The following is a 15,878-nucleotide window of genomic DNA, read 5'->3' on the forward strand; positions in this document are numbered from 1 at the left end:
TATCAAAAAAAATGGTGCCATCTTCCGAAATGGTAGCTAGAAGTGAATTCAATTGCGAGCATTATTTAAACCGCCTGATCATAGCGTCATCTTTTCGTTTTGTAGTTAGGACACATTTTTTGCATGTCAGGCATATTTTAAAGAAAGTTTAGAAATTCTGTTTACTTTAATCGGGCTAAAAATGGATTTTATAAAGCACTTGTTAGTTTTCAACGCTATCTTGGTTTACAGCGCCATCTGTCACTAGAAAACTTGAAACCATCCGATCGCGATGAGCGACTAAAAACAGACTATATCGATCTATAGGCTGGCCGACCATGATCATTATGATCCACAGAAAATGTGGGATGATTTTTCGGAACAGGTCTGCATTTACTGTTGTAAATTCTGTATAAATGAGACGACTTTGATTCCATCATTGTCACAGAATATATTTAAAACGGTTTAATGACATCGATATCATTCGGTAGCTGAACAAATAATTTGAAGTATTCGGTTTTCATTTCAATAACTTTTTTTTTCTCATCAATTTTTTTTACATAAATTTTAAATTTTCAATCAAATCACATCGGTTAAATTGCACTTTTCATTTTTTTTTAAATTTAATTTTATTGTTCAACCATTCGATATATAATTTCTTAAATTCTACGTAAAATATATTATCAATCTTCTCGGGGGGTTTTTTTTTCTTTATTTTTTTGCGGAGAATTAGGGTGGCCAGAAATAAATTTGTGTGTAACTACACACTAAATATGGTTGTGACTCAAAACCACTAGAGACATTTTTTCAAGACGAATTCGGTAAAGTATAATTCGAAAGCCTCATGACAACATTTTCGAAACTGTTTCGTTGACATGACTCACCAATCTGCCCTCATCGACTTGAAAAAATTTTTGTCGTGTCACAGACGAATGAAATCGATCATCTCTTTTCATATTTCAACCCCCTATTATCTCAGTGTTGACCAGAATACATAACAAACACAAAAATATTTTCAGGTCGGTTAGGGCAGTCGGTGAGGTTATCGATGTTTACTTTATCAAGTGTGTTTCGAAATTTTTTTTAGAATAATTTCCCAGGTAGTTTTGAGTCGAAACACTATTTTGTCTAGCCCTGGCATTCGATTTTACAAAAAAAAAAAAATCTGGCTACCCCTTTTCTTCTCTCTTCTACTCTGGCTTCTGGCTCACGTCCCTCGTCGTCCATTGGTTGAGACTTGTATAACAAAAGAGTGTTTATTCTACGACTTTAATCTCCAGCAGAAATGTACGTATATGTGAGCTGCCTCAAATCGTGCCGAAATGAAGTGTCGCAATAACAATAAAAAAGGAAATTATTGAAAGTTCTTCCGTGCCTGACAAGTCGACTTGACAAGCACATCAGTTCCTTAAAAAAACCTTTTCGCAATCGATATAAAGTTGAAAAGTCGAATTTTCGCGTGAAGTTTGTTGATCCCAGTTGAAGCCGAGGTCAATAACCACGCCGATTCAGGCCAATCGATTTTTGAGTTAAATTCTTGTAAAACTTGACTCATCTCGCAACCGATATTGTAACTCAATATTATACAAGTCTCCATTCGTAATTCGATGAAACACTGAACCGCACAACCATTTGTGATGTGTGAAATGCAATAAATTGTAATAGGAAAATGGAAAAAGTTTGGTGATTTACAAAGAAGTGATCAGAAACTGAGAAAATGAATGATTTAGTTATATGTTATATAAATGTTGTATTTGAGTTGTCTGAACTGATGGTGGCATAGTTATTGTCAGTAAAACGAGTAGAATTTCACATTTAGAAATCGGAAGAACAAGGAGCTTTGCAAAAGACATTGGCAAAAGGATTATCGATCGACTAGTGCATGCCTCATAGCGTTATGCAACTTTAGCTAGTATCCCATGATTCATGGGCCATGAACATCAAAAGAATAATCTGAAGATCAGGAGAACAACCATTTTCTAATTTGTCACAGGAAACTATAATAAACCGAGAGCCCATTTGCAAATCAGTCAATCATAGAGCTACGATTTCATCGAAGGACTTTTATTCGAGATTTCAATTTTCAGGTTCTTGGAAATTATAACAAAATTCCGAAAAATTCCTAAATATTCTTGAGAATTCCTAAAAATGTCATTGAAATTTCTTACAAATTTCTTGTTGATGACAATTACCCTAAATTTTTAGAAATTCTTAAAAGTTCTTGCAAATCCCTAAAAAATCCTAAGAATTTCTGAAGATTCCGAATAATAAGCCCTGCCACATATCTAAGATATCAAGATATGTTTCAAACCATGACCTTATGACGAACTGACGCGAAAGCAGACTCTCGGCCTATGAGCTATTTGATCCTAAATTTCACTGGAATTCTAATTTTGGAGTTAAACACACAGATCTGTCCCGTAACAATAACGTCCCTAACCGGCCTTAACCTACGCATTGTTCAATCCAGCTTCTCTAATTCCTCATCAATTAAATTATTAATTTCAGTCGATTCATCAGCGGTCCCTCCATCACAATTAGAATTCGGTGGTTCTTTCGACGAGCCGTTAGTGCCCGCGAGCAAGGGTACATAAAATGTTGAATGTACGTCATGTCCATTCGATGGGACTGTATCTTTGGCAACGGGAACCGGATCGTTCAGTAAATTTCTTTTGATAAAATCGAAAATTCCTTTCGGCGACTTGTATGGACTTAATGGACTTTTGGATGGGGATTGGGATGGTTGACCGATCGATGGAAGACTGTCAACAGTTAGTGCAGTATTTATAGTTAAATCAGATCGACTGGGTGCTGCATCGCTCGGACATTTATGTTTCTCCAACACACCGACAATTTGGCATTTGATTCGATTGTTTTTCGATTCTGTTGATTCAACGGCAATGGATGGACTAACTGATAAGTCTGTTGAACTATCAACTGCTATAATCGAAGTTTCATTTTTTATAACTGATGTTGTGGAGTCACTGTCAACTAATGAGTGATTTGCAGGATAAACTCGAACATTATTCTCGATTGGTTGTAGTTCAATAAAATTCATTTTTATTTCCGTTATTCGGGTTTCAGCTGTCACAGCTGAAACTGGTTCTACAACTTTCACAGCTGGAACTGTCTCTACAGCTGTCACAGCTGAAACTGGTTCTACAGCTTTCACAGCTGGAACTGTCTCTACAGCTGTCACAGCTGAAATTTGATCTACAGCTTTCACAGCTACAACTGTCTCTGCAGATGTCAAAAATGGAACTGTCTCTACAGCTGTCAAAGCTAAAACTGGTTCCACAGCTGTCACAGCTGAAACTGGTTCTAGAGCCGTCACAGCTGGAACTGGTTCTACAGCTGTCACAGCTGGAAAAGTTTCTACAGCTGTCAAAGCTGAAACTGGTTCTACAGCTGTCGCAACTGAAACTGGTTCTACAGCTGTTATGGATTCTACCTGTTTTACTGTTTCAACATTAGATACGGATTCTATATCCGAGACGATCGATTTAGTATCGAGACAACGCAAATACATTACATCGATTTTATTCAAGGTTTCATCGTTAATCGATTGCTGTCTACGGCAATCACTAAATGTTGCATTACTACTTGTACAAAGCGATTCCCCGGCAGATATTAGTACTTTTTTTCCTGTAGTATCATCAGTACGACTAGTATGTACAATATTATCTGATGTACTATCTTCCATCACCAAATACGATTTAGGGTTAGTATTACTAGTGTCATCAACGTCATCAATTACATCATTATCTACGACAATATCATCGAGTACGTGATTTACAAATAAATTTGGGGAACTTACGCTAGCATCCCGTTTAACAACATCCTCTGGTTGATCCTCTACCAGCTGAATAGCTGCATTTATTGTACTTAACAATCTATTCGGTTGCTCTTGGACGACATCCGGAAATGGTGGTTGGTCGACGAAGTTTTGGTTTGCCAGAAATTCTTCCGTTGCTTGGGGATCTTCTATTTTGTTTGAAATCTCTTCCACTGTCTCTACGGCATGGTTGTTGTTGATATTTTCATTCGTAGTCGTGATAACTTGATTTATGATTTGATCGGTGCTCGAAGTTATTTCGGTAGAGCTCGCTAAGTTGTTCAATTGAACCGTTTTCTCAGTATTAGTGGGAACCGTTTCCTGCAACGTGGACAAACGATCCTTTAATGATGTGACCGGCACATCAATCGGAGCATTCCTTTCCGGTTGAACATGCTGACTGATTGATCCATTTTCAATATCGAGCAGAATATCTTTAACGCGTCCCAATTCGGAATTCAAGCAGTCAGTTTTCGCGCTTGAAGATTCCGATGAATCATTACGACTTTCCAAGGTCATTAGTCGTTCTTTGATGCTCAAGGCTTGTGAGAAATCGCTGACCAAATTGTTGATCATTTTTTCGGTGTCGAGACGTTTCTCCGGCGTATTTTTTTCTTTTTCGAACAGTTCTCGACGTCTAGCAATATCAACTTTCGGCAAATCGTCCTTCACCAAGCTGTCATTTTTCTCTACGTCATTCGAAGGTCGCCCTTCAAAACTGCTCAGACGATTCTCGATTTCTGCCGATGTTTGTTTGCGGGGCGCTTGACCATTCGACTCTTTCGGATAAGAGTCCGGATAGCAATGAGTAGTAAAGCCGCTCTTTTGGGCCCGTGACACTCGTGATTTGTAGTCTTGGATAGCACCTTCGTACGTGTATTCACAAAGATCCGGCGAACTTGGTGGATGAGTACTGGATGTATCGTAGCCCGGACTGGACACATATTCACGCGTGCCATTGTCGTTGTTTTGATGATCGATATCAAAGGTGGTTTTTTCATTGTCTGGGTTATCGCTCTGGAAAATAAATTTAAAAAAAAATAGTTTCGAGGTACTGTGGCTGTTCTGTATGTAAGTAACGTACCAACACGCTGTTATTGTCAAAGTCTTCCGATAAACTGCTTTTACCACTTGCTGTACTGGTACCGATACCAAGGTCACTCAAATCATTAGCTTCATCGTCGACGTATACAGCTAAAGATACCTTGCGACCTTTAGTGTTCCTGGAACGAAAATGAAGAGTTAGTTTTTGTGGAACTTTCTGAATGTTATTGAATTTAGTCAAGTTCAAGGTCAGCGAGAAACACGTTAGAATTTGTCTCTGAGGAGTGTACGTTGTCGGAAAGTGACGTCTAATCAAAATATATTTTCCAAAAATGTTGTCATTTTCAACATGATCTAACAGGAGAGGCAGTGGTGCCAGTCAGTTTGTATTGCCTGAATAGGACAAAGTCTAGAATGGAACCCAAAAAAAATCTGAAGAACTCACCAAAATCCTGAAAACTAGGAAGATGGTGGACAATGTGGGGTTGTGGATTTTTAGAAACCAGCATACAACCACCTTAATTATACCAAACGTCCATAAGGGAGTACAAAATACCTAATAGAACCTTCAATTTCCTAAAGTTTTAGAACTGGGACGATGGTGGACCTGTTGGCGTGCTAGATTTTTGTGAACCAACGTGCCGACACCTCAATAATACCAAAAGTTCAGAAGGGAACACAAAAAATATCAGAAACATCAAAACTTCAGAACCATCAAAAATCTCCTAAAAAATCCTAAAATTCTAGAACTGGTAAGATGGAGGACCTTTTGGGCTTCCGGAATTTTGAGAATCAACGTCCGACTTCCTCAATAATCTCAAAAGTTCAGAAGGGAACTCATCAAAACCTCAGAAATCCTTCAAACTCCTAAAGTTCTAAAACTGGAAAGATGGAGGACCACATCGGGTGCCGGAATTTCGGGAAGCAATGTGCCACTATCACTATAAAAAGTCTCAAAATCGTTTAAAATCCTTGAAGTTCTGGGACTAGAAAGACGGTGGACTCTTTGAGTTGGTGGAATTTTGGGAACTTTCATGCTGTTACCTCAATAATACCAAAATTTCAGATGTGAATCCAAAAAACCTCAGAGACACTTCAAAACTCTACAGTTCTAAAAAGATGGGAAGATGGTGGACTATGAGAAGTGGTGTAACTTTGTGAACCAAAGTAGCAATTTCCTTAGAAAAGTATGTCTTGGCAAATCAAATCGGTAGCAGTTTCGTCAAGTTTTCTATCTTTTCTGTCGCAGTGTGGTTAGTATTTTCGTTCTCTCATGCAACGAATAAGCATACGGCCACCTCCTATACAAAATGCAAGCATACACACTGACACTACTATACACACATACGATGCATTTTATCGAACCAGTCTAAACAATCGACAAGGTCAATCTGGTATAAATTTTCCGGTTTCAATCTCTTTTTTCTATCTCACTTGTCTGTTATTATGCATCCACCAAATGTGTTTGTAATATGCGCATCATCTTTCTCAAGATCTTTCTTATAACCGAAAAATTAAAGCGGAATGTCCGCATGTGCGTTTCAGTTGGATAAACACATTTCTCTTTTGCGGCTTGGAAATGTTTCGGGGAACAAAACACGCAACCATTACGCACATATGTGTTTATTAATCATGTTGGGCTTTTTGTTATTTGTTTTATGAAGATTCGTTCGGAATATTTATTAACTTTTTACACATTCGTAACATCGTATATCATTGATAACGGTACAACACCGACTGTGTGTTTATTTAGATTATTTCTGGTTAACAATTCCCATTTTTTTTCTGTTGATTTTTTTTTTCGTTGTTTAGTTTAATCACAGTCTTTTTGAAAGATTTTGATTCAAAAATGATATATTCCGAAATTAACATACCATTCTAACTGTACATTATTTTTCTATAGACGAGACTGTAAAAATTTATTATTTTTTACTTCAAACATCTTCGAAAAGAAAACTGATGGCGAGCAATTAAATTTCTTTACAGAAATATGGGAACGTGTATACGAAATGGCTAAATCTAATCGTCGATTATCAACTTTGTTCCTATACAATTAATTTCGTGTCAAAATGTAGCTATGACTTCCAGGGTGGTGATGCCGGTCTTCAAATAATAAAAAGTTCAAAAACAAGCCAAGTAATGGTTTGAAACCTATGCCATATTCTTACACCATAATAGCTATCGGTGACAGAATTGAACTGTTTCTTATACTTCTTTGTAATTTCGTAATGGGGAAGATTATTGCACGAAAAAAGAGTGTGACTTCAGAGTGTGAAAAAATCTTTTTCGCACTAGTGCGAAAATAGCTTTTGTGCCACCGAGAATTGAAATACGACTCTTTTCAGCACTCATTTTAGTGTTGTAAAGTGATTTATTTCAGCACCCGTTTGATCGGATATTTCAACACTCAAAGCAGTGTTGTTATGGAATTTGTATGAGTTATTACAGCATTCGTTTTAGAAAATGCAAAGCAATGTGATCGATCAAATTTGAAGATGATTGTTTACCATAGAGGTGAGTGGGCTGCCCATAAAAGTGGGCTCCCACGCATCAATTTCGTGGGCATAGGGCGCAGAATGGGCACTTTTCAAAAATGTGAGAGCCCACAAACTTAAGTCTTAAGTGTAGTCAAGATTTTCCGTACGATGTAATATTCATCAAGAAATTTTAAAACGACTTTCGCACATAAAATCGTGTTTCCAACTCATCAATTTACTAGAATTCTGCACGAACGATGTGCTGTCAACCTCAGTTTCGCCTCAGATTGACAATTTTCACATTTTTTAAGAAAATTTCCGATGTGGGCCTTGGGCATGGGCTGGGCAGTGGGCATGCTTTTTAAAATTATTGGGCATTGGCTGCGCCGTGGGCATGCCTTCTTTCAATTATTGGGCTTTGGGCAGGGCGGGCATAAAAATTAGGTATGCCCACTCACCTCTAGTTTACCATGAAAATTATGATTTTTTGGGCATTTGTCTATTTCAATTCTCGGTTGGCACAAAGCATGATGTGTTACACGAATTGTAATGAGATTTTTTCAGCACACGACCCAATTTTCCTTGGAAAACTTGGGTCTAGTGCTGAAAAAATCAACATTACAATACGTGTAACACAACATACTATTTTCCTATCGCATGCTAAACTGCTTTTTTAACGAATGAGAGGTTTTCACTCGAGCCGGAGGCGAGTCATGGAATCGAAGTTTTGCCTAAACGATGTGGGAAATCAGCGACGAAGTTGCGATATTTCAACACTAGTTAGGAAATAGCTATTTTGCCAACTAGTTAGTAAATAAGAGTGTTTTACGCACTAGGTGTGACATTGCTGCTACGAGCGAAGCGAGTACGGCAATGACAACTACTGTAATGTTGTCAAAATCACCACAAATTAACACAATTCTAGTCAAAACATTCATTATTTTCATTAAAAAACACATCATCAGCCATAATTAGCACATACTGCACGTACTTGAAGGACCTACAACAATACACGTCAGTATTAGATTAAGCATCCACTACAATGTAACATCTACAGCAACGGATCTGTCAGTGTGTAAATTTTCTTCATTTAGATACTGAAACAGTGATACCAATTATGAATATTTTCGCAATTCCGGTCCATAATCATCACCTTTCCATGCATCCATTTAATGTCGTTTTGAAGTTATTTATTTCACTGTATTCCTGGACACAGTGCGATATTAACTTTTTTTCGCACGCTAAAGAACCTATTACCTTCAACGAAGGCCAAATTTTTATAAATAAAAATCTTGCATTGACCAGAAATCGAACCCCCGACACCGAAAGGTTTTTGAACACAAAGCAGCGACTATAGCCATTCGGCTATAGAGTCACACAATTATACCGAACGTATTGTTGAAGCGTATATACTAAGCATTGACTACTCGATTTTATTCTACGCGTCTCTTTACATCACATTGCAATGTGTATTATAATGCAGCCTTCTTGATCGTTCAAATGAATTTCTGTATACACAAGAATTTTGGAACAAAATGTAGGACATGTTTTGCATTGGAAAGGTGATTATGGCCCGAAATTGCGAAAAACGTTGTATCTACCACGGTAGGTATGTCGGTATTTTTTCGCACATGACGTCTTGTCGACCTCGGCTTCGCCTCGGGTCGACAATCGACATCTAGTGCGAAAAAATACCTTTATACCTACCTTGGTAGATAAATAACTATTTGACATTACATTAGATAAAACAATCTTTTTCACACTAGTGCGCAAACGTTTTTTTCGCACTCAGAAACTGTCAGTGATATTCATACTGAAGAAATATTTAGCAATGAGAGAAGTTCAGCGGCTGAACGGCTAATATACAATGCAAACAGGCAGTGGCAAAAATAAGTCATGCATGACGTGAATTTTAAGCGAATCATTAGAAAAATGAAACAAATTTTTGCATGGAAAATTTGCATAGAAAATTACATTTTTCTCGTGATTTGCTTACCATGCCCATTTAAAACGTTGATGTTCAAGATACTATTTCCACATTCATTCATCCTGTGGCACCATGTGCGTAAATTTTACACATTTGAGAATGAGGTACAAGTCTTATGTGTTTTGCTTCCGAATCAATTGATTAAAGTGACACTTCTACAATATTTTTACTACCTGCCTCAAGTAAAAGTTGAAGATTACGTAGCCATTTATCTCCTGCGCCTGCGACATGTGGACTATTTTGGTTCATTTTTCTCACAAAATCGTCACCTCATGTAATGAATTACTTTCGCAGCATCTAATGTAATGTACTATTATCTTACCACTCGAAATTAAATGAATGGACCTGCACATTGAATCTGTAAATGCGTCACTTACAGAGATATAAATTGCTTGGATGACTTGCGTCACATTATTGTACATTAAAGGCGTTTTCGCCGGTTATTACGTTTTGATTTATTTTGTTCAATAAATAACGCAAACTTTGCAATACAACCCACATAAGATTAGCACCCATTATACAACAACACAATGGCAATATGTTGCTCAAATGGTCATTGGATGCTTCGAACTTGTGTAACAATAAGAGTAAGGAATTCACTTCAATACACGCCACAGAGCGCTAAAGATACCTAAATACAAAATGTTACTGGAACCGCGAAGAAACCAGCCATAACATTCTTTATGACCATTAGCGAGCTAAAAAAAACTTTCCATTTGTTTCCGTCGTAACGTACATTTACCGCGAGACATTTATTTTAAAATTAAACTTTTTTTTACGATTCTTTCTCTTGTTTTTGGTTCAAGTTTTATATCTCAGCTATTTTTACCGCTGGTAACGATCGACTTTAGTTCCACTCATTTATGACTCGACAACAATTTTCGATGTGGCAATGACCGACAATATTTTCTGAACATTCTCGCACCACATCCCACAAAACCATAATTAAAATAGTTAATAGTTCAAGAAAGGGATTTCGTACCTGTCTTCCATCATTTCCGAAAATGTTTTTGACTTTTTGCGAGCTCTGTCGTGTTCTTCCAGTTCAAGTTTTTTCACTTCGACAACCCTGTCGATTATGTGCTCGACTCGTTTTCGTCTGCATGATTTCCAGTTATCCAAATTCTGAAAATAATTTAGTTGCATTAAACAAAGTGTTCGTCTACGTTCATTGCTGTCTAGCGGTGGAATCGGCTCTAAGAATTTTGCGAGAATGAGTTCCTGAACCAAGAGCCCATTAATTGTTCCATACATCATCAGTCTACAGTGCAGTCAAATTTTCGATTTCTCATCTTGTGAGAGTCGACCATACGGTCCTTCCCCTAATACATTTTTTCTACATCTTATTGTTCATGTGATTCCAAGACTTTTATTTCCACAAAAATTGGGATCATCTACGAAGTAAGTTGACTTAATACGTCAGTATGCGTCTAGCTCTCAGAGACAAGTGTGACAAAACAAACATTTTTCGTCTGAACTATACGTTTCACCAATCACCATACGTATCGAATCGAAGAAGTTTCGATCCACGAATGATGAACGGAAAACGTGTGGGCTTCCAATCTATGAGTCTACCTAAAGTCTTTAAAACGGCAAGCGTATTGCCAACTAATCGAAGTGATTGTCAGTCTTGATTTCCACTCACGAAAAAAGCACTCCGTTTATACTTTAGACAATAGGAAAGAGGCGTGGTTGAGCTAAACGAAATTCTATATATTCCGTCAAACAAAAGTAAATATCCGAACAAGGCACAAGGTCGTTGATTTTTCCCTTGAAATGGGTGAAATCCTGACATTTTGCTAAACCCCAAATGTCAACCCTTCCAAGTAAATGCGTTAAGAGTAATGTACCCTTTGCAAATTTTTAGCCTATATTTAGGCGGAAAAATGTTCGTTTTTTGATGATTTCTCTGAATCAAATTCTTTTTTGATAAATGGTGTTACTTTTGAGAGGAAAATGGGTTTGTGGGTGATAACTTATCCCATTTGAAGAAACACTTTGCAGATTGTGTAAATTTATGTAATCTGCATAGGTTTCTCCAAGTGAGTCATAAGACTCACAAACCAATTCTTCCGTTAAAAGTAACACATTTTTGCGTGCTTTAATGGTTTTACTTTTTCAAAAAAATATTTTGGTTCAAATCATCAAAAAATCATCAAAAAAAACGAATATTTTTCCGCCTAAATGTAGGCTACAAATTTGCAAAGGGTACATTGCTCCTAATTCTATTTCATTAGTGAAATTGAAGAAAAACATACGATTTTGTGACTAATTCGTATATCTATTTTCGTTTGATGTTTAAAACGTCACTTTGACAGATGGGATAGACCGACTTTTGATCCCAACTGTCACCTGTTATATCTTCGTTCACAAGTATCGCCTATCTAGTGTTTGCAAACAAAATCTTTTACTTCATTCGTTGTCATTACTGTAAAAGATTTGTCAGATGATTTTTGATAAGTGAAAATTGGGCAAATCAAATCACGAGCTAACAAGATATCTTACAAATAAGCTTGCGCATAAGTCATTTCAATGTATGACTAATGACTACATATGACCGTATTTAGCATAAAGACAATGAACGTTATACACGACATCAATTTCAAGTAGAGAAATAGTTGAGCGTCTTTAATTGCATTAAAGAAAATGTCAATAAGTCAACATTTTAACCTCATTAACGGTTCAATGGCTTTGAGATATAGTTTTTCGACGAAAGTACCGAAGACTCTTTGTTAAACATTTCACATTTTTTCAGACCGAAAACAATGATATCTGTCGGTGTGACTCCCATTTTCATGTACCACTTTGTCTTCAATCATACTAGTTATCCATTTGAGTCATCACAATTTGTGTTGTTTGTGTTACCATTATTGGGCGGTTCAACACATCAGACCCACTTTCTGAACATTTTTTTTGTTTTAGAATTTCGTCATACAAAAATACTTACACTTTGCCAATCCTCTGGCTCTTCCTTTTTTGTTTCCTTTACTTTTTTCACCTCTTCGGCTCGTTTAAGTTGTTCCTGCGCGCTTTGATATAAATTGCATGGTTTGATTTGAATGAATTGTAGTGGATTACATGCTGGTTTCGGAGGAGCAGCTCGTGTTACTCTGGCCCTCTGAACATATGCTGTCGGATCGTGTGATGTCTGACAAAAAAAAAACGAAAAACGGTTAATTAGATAAAAACGATCGATACGAAGATAGGTGATTAGAAAGGTAGATGGTGACTATTTCAATGAAATAGGTTGACTGGAAGAGCTCCCCAGATTTTTGCGTAGCCCGGATAGCGAGTCATACGATAATCTAACTAAAATACAGACTAGATGAAGAAGGTTGGAAAAACTGAAAGTTGGAAATGGGTGCGAACTCGATTTAGAGCATTTTCAAAGGAACTGAAAGCTAGAAATAAATTGCCTCAGTCTTTGTTAACATTTCGTAAAAGGAAAATTCAATCATTATTTGTTAACATTTCCAAAAATGCTCTAAACCGAGTTCGCACCCACTTCCAACTTTCAGTTTTTCCAAAAATGCTCTAAATCGAGTTCGCACCCACTTCCAACTTTCAGTCTTTCGAAAAATGCTCTAAATCGAGTTTGCACCCATTTCCAACTTTCAGTTTTTCCAAATATGCTCTAAATCGAGCTCGCACCCATTTCCAACTTTCGGTTTTCCAAAAACGCTTTAAATCGGGTTCGCACCCATTTCCAACTTTCAGTCTTTCGAAAAATGCTCTAAATCGTGTTCGCACCCATTTCCAACTTTCAGTTCATTGTAAAATGTTCTAAATCGAGTTCGCACCCATTTCCAACTTTTCAAATCAAATTCACCCCAAATTCCATAATTGAGTCGGTTGGGATCAAAAGTCGGTATTTTCCATCTGTCAAAATGGCGTTTTAAACGTCAAACTAAAAAAATATGAAAACTGGTCCCAAAGTCGTTAAATTTTCTCAGTTCTACTCCAGCAAAAGAATTGAAGAAATTTCCTTTAAGAAAAATTAACGACTTTGGAACCACTTTTCAAATTTTTTTTAGTTTGACGTTTGAAACGTCACTTTTACAGATGGAAAAGACCGACTTTTGACCCCAACAGACTCAATTCGCGCTGACTTCCAACCACACATTGGCAAAAAAACTGGAGATTCAAAAAATGTATGGGCGCGAAACTACCACTCTAGAGTAGGAATTTCGCACGGCGCGAGATTCCCCGACACCATTTTTCGCTACAATTTTCGTCAACCTGAAAGATGAGGTTAATTTGCCTTCTGTGGATGAAATTTGACATTTCGAAATGACCTTGGAACAAATCTATGACGTAACAGCATTTCATCAAAATTAAATCTTAAAAAACTCGATAAAAACGCTGCATGCGAAATTAAGAGCAATGGACTCTTGCCAATTTGTAGTCCACATGAAGGCGAAGAAATATGCGTTTTTTTGATTATTTCTCTGAGCCAAAACCTTTTTTTTTGAAAGAGTAAAACCATTAAATTGGCTTGTGAGTCATAGTTTAGTCCACTTGGAGAAACCTGCGCAGATCACATAAATTTACACAATCTACAAGGTTTTTGCAAGTGGGATAACTCTACCACCCACAAACCAATTTTAAAAGTAACACATTTTTGCGTGCTTTAATGGTTTCACTTTTTCAAAAAAAGATTTTGGTTCAGAGAATCATTAAAAAACGAATATTTTTCCGCCTAAATGTAGGCTAAAAATTTGCAAAGGGTCCATTGCTCTTAAATCTATATTCTACCCATCTAACTGGGGGAATATAGCAAAGTTTTACCTTCACAGAGTCCGTATTTCTCGTGTTATTTAGGATGTAGTTTTGATAGTAGCACTGAAAAAGTGTTACGTAATTTATGAATGATCCCCAAGATGGAACATTTTAGAGAAATAATTTCTTTCGTTCATGTGTAAGGTCGTTTGTAATGAAAATTTGAATCATAAATGATTTCATTGAATTTTCTCTGTGAATTTAACTCACACACATACGTAATACAGCCCGAGGTACATACAATTATAACAATTTGTTGGGGGCGATCCGGGCGATCTGACAATCCGAACGAATTTTTTTTCTACAATTACGGATACCATTGTTGTTCATTGTTTCGTTACATTGCATACATCTGTACGTTTTACCATCACAGCGTGTATTTCGGTGAATTGAAAAGTGAACTGAATTAAAATCAGTAGCCGTTACAGGCATCACAAATTTCATACGGCACACAATTGATTTGGCGACGAACGTGATGGCATTTCGACTTTTAAATTAGAAAAAAGAAAAATAGTTTTTTTCACACTCACCGTACGAGTTAATGATGGTTCACTAGAATTGATATTGTCCAAATTGCGGTCGGCATCGGCGGACGTTGCATTGGGTGACGTTGGTGTCGATTCGGTTCCAGATGGCATATTTTTGATGTTGTTGTTTTTGCTGTTGTTGTAGATCGGTAATGTTCAACGCGACAGATTTAACTTTACAATCAGCGGTTCTGGAGATAATCGATCAGTGAATGCGCAGAATTGTAATTTTCATGGTTTGAACAGTTGAACACCGGTTGCGTGATGATTTAATGACTGGAAACAGAAAAAAAAAATTATAAGAAACGACATTAGAATATACAGCGGTACTTGTTCGTTACTTGAAAAAGTCACATCACTCCCCATTCACATAACATGACTATATGTGTATAGATAAGGCTAACCAAATGTGTATAGATCGAGAGCCTATGCGAATAACGTACCCTGTCAAATGCGCATTTTTTTTAAACAAATTTCATGAATTGATTCATTCAACGCACTTCAAGCAAAACTTCTATTAATTACAGCTGCCAAATAGAGTACTACTTTGTATCAAAAAAGTGTCAAAATTTGTTTGATACACTGTCCAGTTTCAGTACCCTATTTAGAGTACCACTCATGCTTGAAGTGCGTTGATTCATTTCAATCATTGAAAATTATGTGTTTGACATTTTATAAACCTTGATTTTCATAGCAATGTCAAAAATGTCAAACTTGCGTTTTCTATCAATTTTCTTGAAAAAGAAATTTTTCGTCTGGCAGTAACAATCGCTATAAAAATCAGCAGTTAGTGGACACTATCGAAACACCAATTTGATTTCGTTATCAGAAAGTTGATAGCAGGGGTGACGTTGCATCCGGCGGAAACAAGACCATCTGTTATCAAATCTGTTTCTTGTAGATTGTGGATTTGAACACTACTTCACATGATTGACGCTGTCGGCAAATCGATCTTCTGTCACTTCACCCGAACAATATTTTCATAGACAATGTTATCGAAAATTTATATATATTTTTTTGAATTTGGTTTTTTAAATTTAGACTCAAAGGCTGCGCCATCGCTGATTTTTGCGATAACAAATCCCACAATCTATACGACCTGTTGTGACACTACAATCGCTCCAAAACCGAAATGAATGAACAAAGAATGGTATAAGGTGGGACTGAAAATCGGTTTTTTCCATCTGTCAAAGTAATATTTTTAAACGTCAAACAAAAACGACATTCGCAATGGTCAAAAAATTGCCCTC

The 15,878-nt window shown here is 36.8% G+C and overlaps 1 protein-coding gene across 1 annotated transcript in view; it reads right to left on the reverse strand.

The window, feature by feature from the left end:
• Positions 1 to 15,878, reverse strand: part of LOC119074318 — a 56,001-nt gene that overhangs the window by 6,314 nt on the left and 33,809 nt on the right. The window contains exons 2-6 of the mRNA XM_037180376.1: positions 14,632 to 14,904; positions 12,270 to 12,470; positions 10,305 to 10,447; positions 4,899 to 5,037; positions 3,797 to 4,831 (exon numbers count right to left, since the gene is read on the reverse strand). Of these exons, the coding sequence (XP_037036271.1) occupies positions 3,797 to 4,831; positions 4,899 to 5,037; positions 10,305 to 10,447; positions 12,270 to 12,470; positions 14,632 to 14,739 (1,626 nt within the window). The 5' untranslated portion in view covers positions 14,740 to 14,904. The remainder of the gene's footprint in view (positions 1 to 3,796; positions 4,832 to 4,898; positions 5,038 to 10,304; positions 10,448 to 12,269; positions 12,471 to 14,631; positions 14,905 to 15,878) is intronic.

Source organism: Bradysia coprophila, unplaced genomic scaffold (assembly GCF_014529535.1).
Source record: "Bradysia coprophila strain Holo2 unplaced genomic scaffold, BU_Bcop_v1 contig_151, whole genome shotgun sequence".
NCBI lineage: Eukaryota > Metazoa > Arthropoda > Insecta > Diptera > Sciaridae > Bradysia > Bradysia coprophila.